Source organism: Adiantum capillus-veneris, chromosome 15 (assembly GCF_014529385.1).
Source record: "Adiantum capillus-veneris isolate H3 chromosome 15, ASM1452938v2, whole genome shotgun sequence".
NCBI classification, from domain to species: Eukaryota; Viridiplantae; Streptophyta; class Polypodiopsida; order Polypodiales; family Pteridaceae; genus Adiantum; species Adiantum capillus-veneris.
Window position 1 is genome coordinate 23,586,859 of NC_140945.1, and position 13,244 is coordinate 23,600,102.

The window sequence follows — 13,244 nt, forward strand, 5'->3', positions numbered from 1 at the left end:
GCTCCTTTATTTATTTATTTTTGGTTTGAGTATAATAAGGCTATATATATACATTCCCTAATATTTGAGAAGTATGAAAAAATGGCATAATATGCAAACATAGATAATCCAAAAAGATTTCTCAAGCTTGCTTGTTGACGGCACAAGACACCCGAGGTGAACTAGGTTGGGAAAGGAGCATGCATACGTATAGGGGATAAATAGCACAAGCGTTGAGTGGACGAATATAGAGATATGCCAGAGTAAGATGAATCACCAAAGGAGCCAAAAACATTAATGGGGGTAAGAGTGGGGTTGAGAGTAAAGCATACAGAAGGAATGCTTGAAAAAGTAGTTATACTATACCTAGTTTAGCTATTAGGTACACCTAATGGTGCACAAATTAGAAGGTGCCAATGAGTAAAATTGTGGAGCTGCTTAAGGCTACCACTGTTCTAGTATCCCTAATTGAACATAGCCTTAATGTTGAACATTTATTGTCCATAAAAAGTTAACAAACTACCCAAGGTTATTGTGTATGTGGTCATTATTAAAGCCTCGATTTTAAAGATAATAATTTGTTTTAATTCCATTCAATTGTTTTCTCGATTAAAGGAGTTGTTTTAACTATGCATGCACAACAGGCATGATGTTTTATGACCAATAAAGTGAGTGGGAGACTTGTCAACATATGTATGCCATTCCGATTTAAATAGAGCCAAGCAACAAATAATATGATATGCTAACTAAGAATTTTTGTGTGTATGTGTATGCATGCACACACACATGTGTGTGTGTGTGTGTGTGTGTGCGCGCACGTGCGTGTGCATGCACGCATGTATGTGTGTGTGCATGCGTGCAACTCCTCTTGTATGCTCACTCTAGCTACAGCCTAATCAACCTCTTATTTAGAACACCATTAATTGCTTAGGCTTTAATCACACCCTCATGACTACTAAGTACATGAGAATTCATATTGCAAGAAGTAATTACGTCTCCCCAATCTTGGAAAAATAAAAATTCTTTCCAGACATATCCGGTGCATAATTGTAGGGTGAGTTTAGAAAATGAAAATCCCCGTGTTAGTGGAAAGCCAAAAGACTTTCCATGCCTATATATAAGGAGGTGGTCTAGTTTGCATTATGTGCATTGATGCATTTTTACATTTCTTCTTTACTACCTTTCCTTCATCATTTTGTTCTCTTTAGAGTTTCCTTGCACTATTTGCACTATTTACATAGTGAAAAAATATTTCTGGGAAGCCATTAGAAGCAATAATTACTCATAAGAGAACTCAATAAACCAAATCGGATTCAAAAATAAGATTGGCTTATCTACTACATGGAAACTGCAAAATCATAGATGGCCCATTTCACAAGCTCCAAGAACCATTGCTCTTATACCAAATGTGAGACAATTGTCTCATAAAGCTAGCAAACTCCAATTGTTCAACGAAAACATAGAAAACAAAGATGAAACTAGAACTAAGTGTGTAAATCTCCACCCAAACTTTGCTTATGTAGAAAAAGGTTGACACCCAATGTGAACCGGACCCTGAGGCTCCCATTGATCCCTTGGCATTCTCACTAGTCCTTTGTCCCATGTTTTCAACCTTTCCTTCTTGTAAGCACCCCTAAACATAGATTGGATTCTAGCTACTTGCTGCAATCCATGGCTAATCTTGGTGCTTTTGTCCTTCTATTTTGCAGTGCACCCTTAAATGTGCCTAGCCATCCAGTCTACTTACACACTTGCACTTGGTCTATCTTTGGGACCTAAACCTTTTCCAAAGACTCTAGTTGCTCTAGGATCTCATAAGATCACGAACCTTTGAATTCTTGTCATTTTGTAAATATGCCAGGTTTTAGTAGATGCATTGGGTAAGGGATTTTTAATGGATCGCATGAGGGAGGGGTAGATATATGAAAAGGTATGCATGCAAGGATGAAAGGGTATTGCTTGGAACATGTTATGGATGGGGCTTAGTCACTTAAGGTAGAGGAAATTGGACCAAGCAAGAAGTGGAAAAGGCCACCAAAATCAAGAAATATGGAAAGACCAAAGAGATTTACGATGCATGTTGATGACCCACCCTCAAATGCATCATAAAAAATGCATTGAAATCCTTGGAAATTTACACCAAGTACACAAGTAATATGTTGCACCACAATGGAGAAAAGGTGGTGTGAGATTCTAGGTTGCTCCACCAAGTGAGAACCCCCAACACTTATTGCCTAAGCTATGATGTATGCTAGCCATGATCTAAGTTGTGATGTAAACAAGAAATCATCTCAAGCTGTGATGTAATCAATAGCTCATCTCATGTTAATAAAGAGGCCCTTGTAAGCTCACTCTATTAGTTCCAATCCAACACCTCTTTGCATACATGTTTGTGTCAAGTCATTTAATTAAGGACCAAGGAAATACATGTGCACTAATCATGAATGCTTGTCTGATGCACACACCTTGAATCCTTTTAGTTGATATTAGAGCCACATTTAGGCTAGTCTTGTTTCTAGCTATTTAGATCCCTTCTTTTTCCATATTAAGTGTTAATCATCATTAGTATCGTGTTTGAATCAAGGTCTAGCACTTGCATATTTAGCTAGGTTGTATTATAGTTTAGGTTGTTTTAGCTTCCATCATTAGTACATTTTGGAGAGCTTTTTTTGAGTTGAAAAACCAACATAAGAAGGGGATAGCACCTATATCAAAAAGAAGAAAATTGAGTTGAAGTTTATTTACTAAGGTGCTCTTATCATATGGTCAAATCTCGTGAAGGTGGCAATATTCCACAACAACTTGAAACTTGCACGATTGAGGCTCATAACTTGGCCCAAGGAATCGGTCCTCAATGCTACGAGAGCCTGCACACACACAAATGGATACCATCATCATCAAGTGTGTGAGCTCCACCTTGGCAATTGTTGCTTCTCAAATACTTCAACATATCATTAAGCTCAACCTTGACTGCCTTGAACTTCTTGCTCGTCACCTAGTGTGCATCGCACTACTGTAGGAGCCTCTGTTGTTCCACTTGCACATTATTTTATGCAAGCCCCGCCTTCTATCTAGGTTGGCACCACTCCAGGTCGTACCCTTGTCACACCACATCTCTATTAAGTGAAACACCTCTCTTTCCTATGCTCCTTGGTGCATAATGTAGATGTCCATTGCTTGCTACAATCATTGCAAGCAATGATGCCATACAAGCTATCTCTACCACAGCCTATTGCTTCCTCTAGATCTTGAAACATCTCTAGCCTCACTACTACAGTTAGAGTTTATCACCATCAATGGGTTGATCTAATTGATATTTTTCAAAAGTACTTTTGTTAACTTGAGAGAGAGAGAGAGAGAGAGAGAGAGAGAGAGAGAGAGAGAGAGAGAGAGAGAGAGAGAGAAATTAATTATGCTTAAGCTTGCCTCTTTGAGTCCCCCATTTGTCCTTAAAACTTATGGAAGCTGTTGATGAAAGGCGCACACACATACGCATAGAGAGAGGGCTAGGGGGTGCTAAACCTCATTGATTGTTCCCTATGCCTACCTATATTTTGCCTACACATATACACATAGAGAGAGGACAAGGGTGGTGCTAAACCTCATTGATTTTCCCTTTGCCTTGAGCCTACTTATATTTTGAGTATCATTGTCACCCTACACAACATGCATAATAGCTATTAATCATGTTCAACAACTCTAATCAAATTTCATCAATATTTGTTTTGTTTAGGTGTGCAACTCATGAACCCTTGTACATTGCTACTTGAAGCTTTTTAGGTGATGGCATATGTAGAAAACCACCTACCCTATATGTAAGATACTGGGGACTATCACACATACTTCTCCACCCAACCATGCCATATATAGGCCCTTGGTTTGCTAAATATATCGCATGTGCGTCATGGACTTTGGCTTGCCCAGTCCTACCTTAGGCCTGACACTACTCCCCCTTGGAGAAGCGTTTTCATCCTCAAAACAAAAGTGTTGATATCTTCGTAATAAGAACACTAATGTTTTTCACAATTGCATCCCTTGCGAATTTAGTTGTCCATTTGACCAATACATGGTTCATTCGGAGGTTCAATAAAACCAAGAACAACATCTTGATTTTTCACATTGTTGTCCCTTTTTTACAATCGTTTGTGTCATTGGTTTATATTAAAAATAGTGTGTGTGCTCTAATTATAACTCACTTGAGTACTTTCAATGAGTTAGCACAACTAAGAGGTGTCCAAATGAATGACTAGGTTTCAGACTTTCTGAAGGTATTAGAACATGCAAGAATGCCTCGTCTCAACTTTCCATGAAAGTGACATACTGACATAACACCTTAGCAAACAGTAGTCCTTGACTTGCTAGCATTTCTCATCAGTAAACAACCCCACCATAACTGATTAGTGATTGAGATTGAAAATCTGACATAAACATGAAGATACTAAACCTAGTCGCATATTGCTTTATATCATTATAAGCAAACTCCAAACTAGAGAGGTAATTGTTCTAGTTGGATTGTTTCTCGCTAATGTATGCTCGTAGCACATTCCTTAACACTAGATTAAAAACTTGCAAGCTGCCTATCCTTATTTGGATGATTGGAAATACTAATCTTGAGTTGTTTCTCCCCAACGTTTTATTAACAGTCCTCCAATGAGTGGTAAACATGGGCCACAATTACTCCTAACATTGCTGAGTAATCTATATGTTTGATACAGATTATGAACAATCAACATGGTTAACTGTAAAGATTGAATAGTGAACTCAATAAACTTCAAGGAATTTTTTCAACTTATCTACAAGCACCCATACTGAGCCATAAACTCGTCTAGTGGTTGTTGGTAGACCCACAATAAATCTCATAGAGATACTCCACCTATGGTGAAAAATGCTATCGCTTTCATGTATTTGCATGCTGCTCCAAATCTAACTCTGCTAAACACTAGGGGCCATAACACCTAGTTAGAAAAAAGTGATCCGAACCTTCATTGTCATGGCTATTATTTCCAATGCTTATGGTGGATGTTATGCTCATCGCACACATGGAACAAGAGGTTAAATAGCTCTATGAAGAAACTAAATACTTCCCCTTGCAATCACATGAAAGCCTTGTTAGAATGTTTGAACCATAATAGATGTGAAAAATAAATCATATCTAGGTACAAACGATGAAACATTTTCACTACCAATACATAGCCTTGCTATATACATAAACAACCATCCATTAATGTTGTTCAACAATACTTGTAGCCTTAACAAGTCTTACTAGGTATCCGATTATTTTTGGCCAATGAAATTGTTCATGATACAAGTGCTCAAAATGGTTTGATATACGGATTTGACCAGTATCAAGGGACTCTATCATGACACATAATTAGGAAAATAGGCATTAGCGTCAGTCCCAGAGACTCATATTTGCCACATGTGGACTAGGTCTCATATAATGATGCCAGAAAAAATGACATACATCAAGTACAAGATGTCTTGTGTGTGAAGGTAATTGAAAACAATCCAAGATAGGAGTGAGTGGGACCCTCATAAACATTGCTCCACACAGGGCTAAACCAAATTTTATCAGTTCCTAAACCATCTTGCACACCTTGTGACTATCGACATGTGCCAAACAAAACCCTACCATGTAGGTCTATAACCGCAAATTGCAGAAATGTATTTGGTGCACTATTGTCCCAAAATTCTTTGCTTTTATATGACCTTATCATGTATCTGAAGAGCAAAATTGATGAAACATTCTAGCTTATGCATCCCACTTGGAAAATTCAATCAAAGCATATTTAGAGATCAAAATAAACCAAATCTTATGCTTACGCTTATTTGGAGTCAAGTGCATTTTCCAAACTTGAAAGGTACATTACCAAAAGTCCAACCTCAAAAGGCTCAATACTTCTTTGACCTATTAAACAATAAATTATAGATTAGTGAGAATAAACCAATACTTAGCAGATGACGATGGGTTGCCTTGGCAATCCGAACCCCTTGGTTAGATTCTACAAAGATACTGCTTAAACGACCCGTTACATGTGACTAGCACGGTCTATCGCGTCCTAAGTGAGTGTAAGTAACTTGGTAAGTTGAACTTATCCCTTACCCCTTGGAAGATTGAGAACCTTTTTCTTTGAAAATACAATTGTGAAGAGGCCAATCAATGACCCTCAACACTTATGGAGTGATTTATCATTAACGGGGTCCTTGAAATACCATTCTTTAGACACAACCAATGCTATAATCTAAGGAGTTCATTCTCGCCAGTTTTCACGATTGGATCTTGAAACAATCATATTATCTCCCTATGAAAAGAAGAGAAATATTTCCAACACCAAAAAGAAGGTAGTCATTTTCTTTGGTTTTTAAAACAAGATATTACCTTCCTTGAGGCTCTCTTAGCACTTTCATGTTGTCCCATGCATTAGTTGCTTGATAGTGAGGCCATGACTACTTGCTACCCATAGAAAGCATCATGTGTAATGCATGCACCTTGTGCATATAAGTGATGATATACAATGCCCTCTGTTGCAGTCATACGCAACGAACAGAAGCAAATATACCATCCTCAACTATTATTGAGTAGTAGGTTACAACTATGGGTAACCCCTACAATAGATTCAACAGGAGAAACATCTAGAAAAAACACATTGAAAACAAACAAGATCTTATCTTGTCGCAAAGAATTGTGCGAGCCTAGTGCATGTGGACATCATATTGAATGGAATCCATCATGACCTTACTTACTAGTAGGCCATGCATGCCAATGAGAAAAATAAAGTGATAAACCTTGGCTTCAATGACGGTGAGTTTATATCCCCTTATTCCAATGCCCCAAACCTATCTACCATTGTCTCTATCCCAAGTCCATGGACAATAACTTGGCATGGGGTAGAAGTCTTGCTTCTCAAGATGACAGTGAAAGCACCTTGCTTTGCAAAGTAGAAGATCTTGTCCAAAGTATACATCAAATGTCATAATAATCAATATCTAATTCTCCTAAATGATTTTCTCATGTTAAACTGATCATTTAATATGGGGAAGTGCCAGGGGAGAAAAAGCTAGAATATTGGTTAAGCTAGCAGACCGGCCACAGTAGGGATCCAAAGGAGGGAAAATAGGGATCCAAAGGGGGGGCCATCTGCAAAAGAGCCATGTGCAACAATGGGCTAAAAAGACCCTAAGGTTTAGCCCATTAAGACTTTCAAAATGCTAAGGTTCCAAAATTCAAAGGTTGTGTCCAAAGGTCAACCATAGGGGAATTGGATGCTTTGTGTGTGTCCAAAAAAGTCTTTACCAATCCCTACTTAGGAGGGGGCGAGCCTTGCTTGTAGGGGATGAGAGAGAAAGCCCCGCACACACACACAAGCTCCCTTTACACAAAGGGAATGAGGAACACATGTCAGCTCCCTAGGCCAGATGCCCACAAGGTGTACCCAATTCTATTGGATGGCCTTGGAGGTGGACCAATGAGAATTAGGCTAGAGTAACACTAGTTTAATTAATTTAAAAACACTTAATAAAAGAACCAATGAGAATAAAGTCCTCTAGAAGACTATTGGACAGTCTCCCAAGGGGTCCAATGAGCATTCAGCTGCCCAATGGCTTGCCGGATTCCTATTGGCCAGGAGGCAAAGGGGTCCAATGAGAGTTTAGTTGAATTATTAAATTACCTAAAGCTCTCACAAAAGGGGAAAAGGGGACACATGTCAGAAGGCTATCACTTACGCTGCTTAATTGTCATTGGCTAGCCCTAGGGAGGTCCAATGAGAGGATAGCAAGAGCAAATAGCAAGAGGGGTCGCCCAAGAGAGAGAGGGGGCTGATTTTTGCAAGGCATTATCACACACACACTCACACAATCTCATGTGTGAAGTAAAGAAGACTCTCTCTCTCTCCTTCTCAAGATTTAACGGAAAGCTTATCACCTACTCCAAGCTTGTGAGAAGGGAGGCCTACACCAACAACTCTTGGCTTTGTGATGCAAATCCAACCAAGAGCCAAGCTTCAATGCATGCTCATCTCCTCTACCATGCTAATTACTAAGCTAAGCTATGCTAATATGAGTGATTATGTGAGGAGATGTACATCTTTCTCGTAAGAATACTCCTTCTTCCTCTCAATCTACTCTCATACCCTGCTAGCTCTCACCATCTTCGAAGGTGTGTGAGGTCTTGGGTCTGAGACCGGGGATAATTGATGTTGTGTTTGCTAAGTGTTTTGCTTAGTGCATAAAGCTTTCATCTTCATTGCACTAGCTAGTCTTGAAGGAACACAAAGAATTGTATTGTACAATGTCTCTCTTGATGGGAGAAACCATAATACAAAGCCTTTTGGAGGGGGGACCGGCTACATGCAAATCCGGTCCTCAACTGTTGTCAATAGCTTAATTTCTCTCTCTTTTGAAAGTATTGTTCATGCTATCTAACTAGGTGTTATGCTTTTTGTTGCTCTCTCTCCACCCAAGCACTCTTGTAATTCTCATTAGGAATCTATTCTAATGAAATGCCCACTATGTTCATGCTAATTTCCGCTACACACAAGTTTTTAGGCCATTAAATGTTACATTAAAACACATAAAAACAAGAAGAACTAGAAATTGTTTAATCTAGTCACCTCTCTGAAGCCAATTGTCTTTGCTTGAATCGGGGTCATAGCCATGCATGCTAATGAATTGAAATCTGTTGTATGTACCATGCATACCCTCTTTGCTTGGTTCATACCAACCTCCAATGAAAATCATTCACACATGTTGAAAAGTTCCTCAAGTGTGTATGCTGGTAGCATATTCCAAATTGTGGAAGTTTCTATGCAATATGCCTAAAATTAAAGCCGTGCTTTGCATAAGGACATTGTAAGAATAAAAAATGATGGAGTTTTTGTGCTCATAGTAGCTAACGGATGCTCCTACTACCGACATACTGATGTCACACCAAAATAAAATTGACCTTGTCGACCATTCATAGATAATCGACCATGTCGAATGGTACATACTGATGTCACAACAAAATAAAATCAACCTTGTTGATCATTCATAGATAATTGACTCTGTCGAATGGTACATACCGGTGTCGTGACAAAATAAAATCGACCTTGTTGATCATTCATAGATAATCGACTCTGTCGAATGGTACATACTGATGTCATGACAAAATAAAATCGACCTTGTTGATCATTCATAATAATTGACCGCGTTGAATGGTACATCTTATTGAGAAACGTAAAAGTACCTTAGAATGCCAAATATGGATAGTAAATAGCTCAGGAAACTTAGCTAACAAAGTTTATCTTATTGCAAAATCCTTCTTGACTGAAGAAGCCTTTGCTTGCCAAGCGAAGTATGTAGAAAATTCTGCAAGAGTGATTAAGTTCACCATTGTAAACTTTAAATTTAGCTTGCTACCGACTTGCTTGAATCACTGCCCTTGGCATCGGATTTCATAGCATCCCGTGGTGTGGTTTTTCTATGCAAAAAACATCTTATGTGTAGAAGCCTTGCTTCACCATGTACAATCGCGTCTCGATCGACTTAAGAGCTCGAAGTCCTACTTGTGGTGAGTATTGATCATCTAACTCTAAAAAACTTGCATAAGAGCCTTGCCCTAACAAAAATTCAAATGCAAAATTCCAAGGTAGAGAGATAGATATCTCTGCCGGCTTCTTGACCAACAAAGAGCTGGCCATGCCAAACATCTTTGCATCCATGATCAAAGCTAGCAACAAGCTTTGCCTTTGCATCAAAAATTAATGAGGGGGGTTTTGCCCTAGGGTGGCCAATTAAGGGCATAGAGATGGTTCAAGACGTCTTGAACTACTTTAACTTCACAAAAAAAATCCTTCTATGATAATCACCTTAGTTTGAGGAAGGCTTTTCTGAATGTTGGCTGCTTTTCAATGCCCTGTGACAAGGCCATATGTATGGTTGCATAGGATGTCCTTAGGACATTGAAGACAAAGAGGAAGTAAGGCATGTAGGTCAACCATTTACCTATACCAGGATGTGCTCAACCAAATGTTGTCGCGACAAGCTCAACTTGGGCTTCTCCGATCATAAGACAACTTCCTACATAGCCTCCACGAGTGCAATGGAGCAAGCTGTAGGCTTCACGGACGCATAATTCTGACCATTGTAAAGTGTCTATTAATGAGCCGCCCGTTGGTAAGAACGAACGAGACCTGCCGTAGGCGGGTCATGCGAGCTCGTTCAGTTTTACGCAAAGCATGAATGGTGGAAAAGCCACGAAAATGCTCTCTGCCCTTTCGCAGTCCCTAAAGAGAAGGCGTCCGGATGGTGAGAAGCCAATGCGGCACGATGTCGAAGGGGCGGGGGTCTGCTCTCTATTCTCGTCATCCAAAATGGAAGCAGATGTGGAGAGCAAGGGCTGCAATGAGGCAGAGGAGGATGATGATGAGGACAAAAATGAACCGAGTCGAAGCGCCCATCACTGCATTGAGCGTCTAAGTGACGACGAGCTTGGCCACATTCTCCGAAGAGTGCGCAGCACGGTAGATCGCAAAGCATGCTCTCAAGTGAGCAAGAGATGGTACAGGCTCGAAGGTTTCACTCGTTCAAGTCTGCGCATTCTGGACCCTCATCTTCTTCATCAATTTCTACCGCGTTTTCCCTTTCTGCTCCACCTTGAGGGCCGTCGAGGCCTTTGCGATGCAGACCTTGCCCTTGTTGCTCGCACGTGCACTCACCTCCAAACTCTCATTCTCACTCTACCCAAATCCAGAGACCTTGTCTCTCTCAACTTTTCCGAAGAGTACGAATATGATGCTATCAGCGATACTGGGATCTCTGCCATGGCCTCAGGCTGTCCTAGTCTGCAGAGGGTCTCCTTGCGTTGGAGACAAAGCATTGGGGATGTTGGGGCCATGGCTATTGCAAAATTCTGCACTTCTTTAACTTACTTAGACCTGTCTAGATGTAACAAGGTGTCTGATACAGGATTGCAAGCGATTGCAGACGCAGGTTGCTTGCAATTCCTTTTTCTTAAGGGCTGTACACGAGTGACTGATGTTGGTCTTTCCTTCATTGGCTATGGTAGAGCAGGAACGTCCTTGCGAAAACTTGACCTTTCAGAATGTGATCAGATAACGGACCAGGGCATGGAGCCACTTAGCCAAATGAGGTCTATGCAGGTGCTCTATCTACCGGAGTGTGGACCAAGAATCACAGACACTGGTGGCATCCTTCTTGCTTCCATTTCTTCTTTGCAAAAACTTAATTTGGCATGGCTCATCAATGTGTCTGATTCAACAGTCATTGCCATCTCAGACAACTGCAAAGACCTCAAAGAGCTCGTGCTCACAGGTTGTGAATTAGTTACAGGGCTTGGTGTGCGCAGTTTCTTCCAGCATAAGGCCTTGCAAGCACTTACTTTGGCAGCATGCTATAATGTCTATAGCGATGATGTTGAAGAGATGGCAATTATGTGCCCTACTCTGGAGTATCTTGGATTGGACAGAGGTCTACGCCAATGGATTTCTGTGAATTCCTTGAAGATGATCGAGAGCAAGTGCAAGATAGAGTGGCTATGATGGCGCTATTCAAATTGTTCAATGTCGTTCACGATTGTATATAAGGTAGTCCTATCTTTATCTCTGAAGTACAGTAAGTAGTGAATCTAATCTATATCTCCTTTAATGTGAATGCCTAATTGCATGAAACACATTGGAGGTTCTCAGACATGTCATTTCTGCACTTTTGAGTCATGAAAGCCACCGAAAATTTGTAGAAATGGGGCCTTGTTAAGGTCTTTAAACTAGTGAAATATCATGTATCAAAGAAAGATTGACCACTCTATCTTGAACCCTTTGCTTGCTCTCTATCTCTATGGTCTGCCAGTCCTGCACTTTGCACTTTTATCTTCCATACAGAAGTCACAAGAGGGTATACTGAAGTTGTATGCTTTTCTTTTGTTAGGCCTCAAGCTTCATCATCTTTGTGCCCTAAAGGCTTGAAAACTGCCTTGGTTTAGAGTTTTCTTTGAGGAAGGGAGCTTTAATTGCACTTGATTGTATGTTTGTGTGGTTTTTTGGAGTGGTTATCAAGATTTGGATGGTTCAAGTGGGCAAACATACAGGAATGTTTTGGCTACTCATGACATTTTGCATTCCCGACTGTACATGTTTTTGAACTTGGTCCCGTGAGCCATTTGAGATTGAAAACATTTTGTGTGTTGTGTCAAAGGCGTATATGATGCGCTTAGAAGAAACTGTGGCAGAAGTTTCTTTGTTCTTCAATGTTTGACGCAGTGTTGTGTCTAATCTGCATTTGGTATTGTTAACAGCTTCATTTCACTGATAAGATTGTTGAAAATTCGATGATTATGTTATTGTGCCAATGCAGGGTGAAAGAAAAACTTCACATGCATCTCTCTCTCAATATAGCAGGTGCTAGTAGGGAAAATAGTCTCGTGGGGTTGTAGGCAAAACTATGGATAGTAGCTGGCAGCATGTCTCATCTGCTGACTTCTGAGAAGCTGCCCCCTCACAAGTCAGACAAGAACCAGGGACCTGCAGAATCCAAGAAAATGCACCCCAAGCCACCATATAGGACCCCAATTCACCATATAAGACTAGGGGTAAACCCACAAGTAGGGTTGCAAAGACTCTCGCTTGTGTAAGTGACAGAAAATGCATATCTTGATTATGTTGTGCACTGTGCAGAGCCAAACAAGACCCCACCAGCAGCCCAGCATGAGCTATCATCCACGGATCGTAAGAAATGTTAAGGTCGATCTAAAGACACGACCATGGATGTTGTTGTCGGCAGGTTGGTTACGTGTTTTGAGCGTTGATTCTTCTACTATTGCTCACTCTCTCTAGAAAGACAAGCAATCGTCCTTAAAGTTTGACTGACAGAGACAAACCCAAAATAAAATTTATTTGTATTTAAGACCGTATGGTTTTAGGGCTGATAATGAAAAGAGCCGTTCGTCATTAAACGATGATAACTAGTGATTAAAATAACTCGAGAAAGATAGGTAAATACACATGCAAATTAGATACTTGATTCGTTGTTGAAGTTTGTACAAAAGTGCTCTTATATAGAGTTACATAGGCCACATGGTATTGACACGCAGGTTAACACATGTTTATGCATGTAGGCTGACACATGGTAGGCAACACAACACACAAATGTAGTTTGACACATGGGAATTGTTACAAAACCCGCAATCCTTACAATCCTCCCCTTTGTGGGTTTTGGATACACAAAATAGCACTCACATATTCACAATTTCCTCCCCTCAAACAACAAAC

At 40.1% G+C, this 13,244-nt stretch overlaps 1 protein-coding gene across 8 annotated transcripts in view; it reads left to right on the forward strand.

Annotated features, from left to right (window-relative positions):
- The first annotated feature begins 10,160 nt into the window (after positions 1 to 10,160).
- LOC147440395 (F-box/LRR-repeat protein 4-like) overlaps positions 10,161 to 13,244 on the forward strand; it is a 32,377-nt gene continuing 29,293 nt past the window's right edge. For 4 of the 8 annotated variants that reach the window (XR_015190378.1, XR_015190377.1, XR_015190383.1 and 1 more), the window contains exon 1: positions 10,161 to 11,564. Coding sequence is in view for 1 of the 8 variants with exons in the window: in XM_086530135.1 (XP_086386261.1) it covers positions 10,197 to 11,519 (1,323 nt within the window). In the remaining 7 variants the exon portion in view is untranslated. Of the gene's footprint in view, positions 11,565 to 12,330; positions 12,757 to 13,244 lie in introns of all 8 variants that reach the window. The other 4 variants (XR_015190380.1, XR_015190382.1, XR_015190379.1 and 1 more) reach the window with 2 other exon arrangements.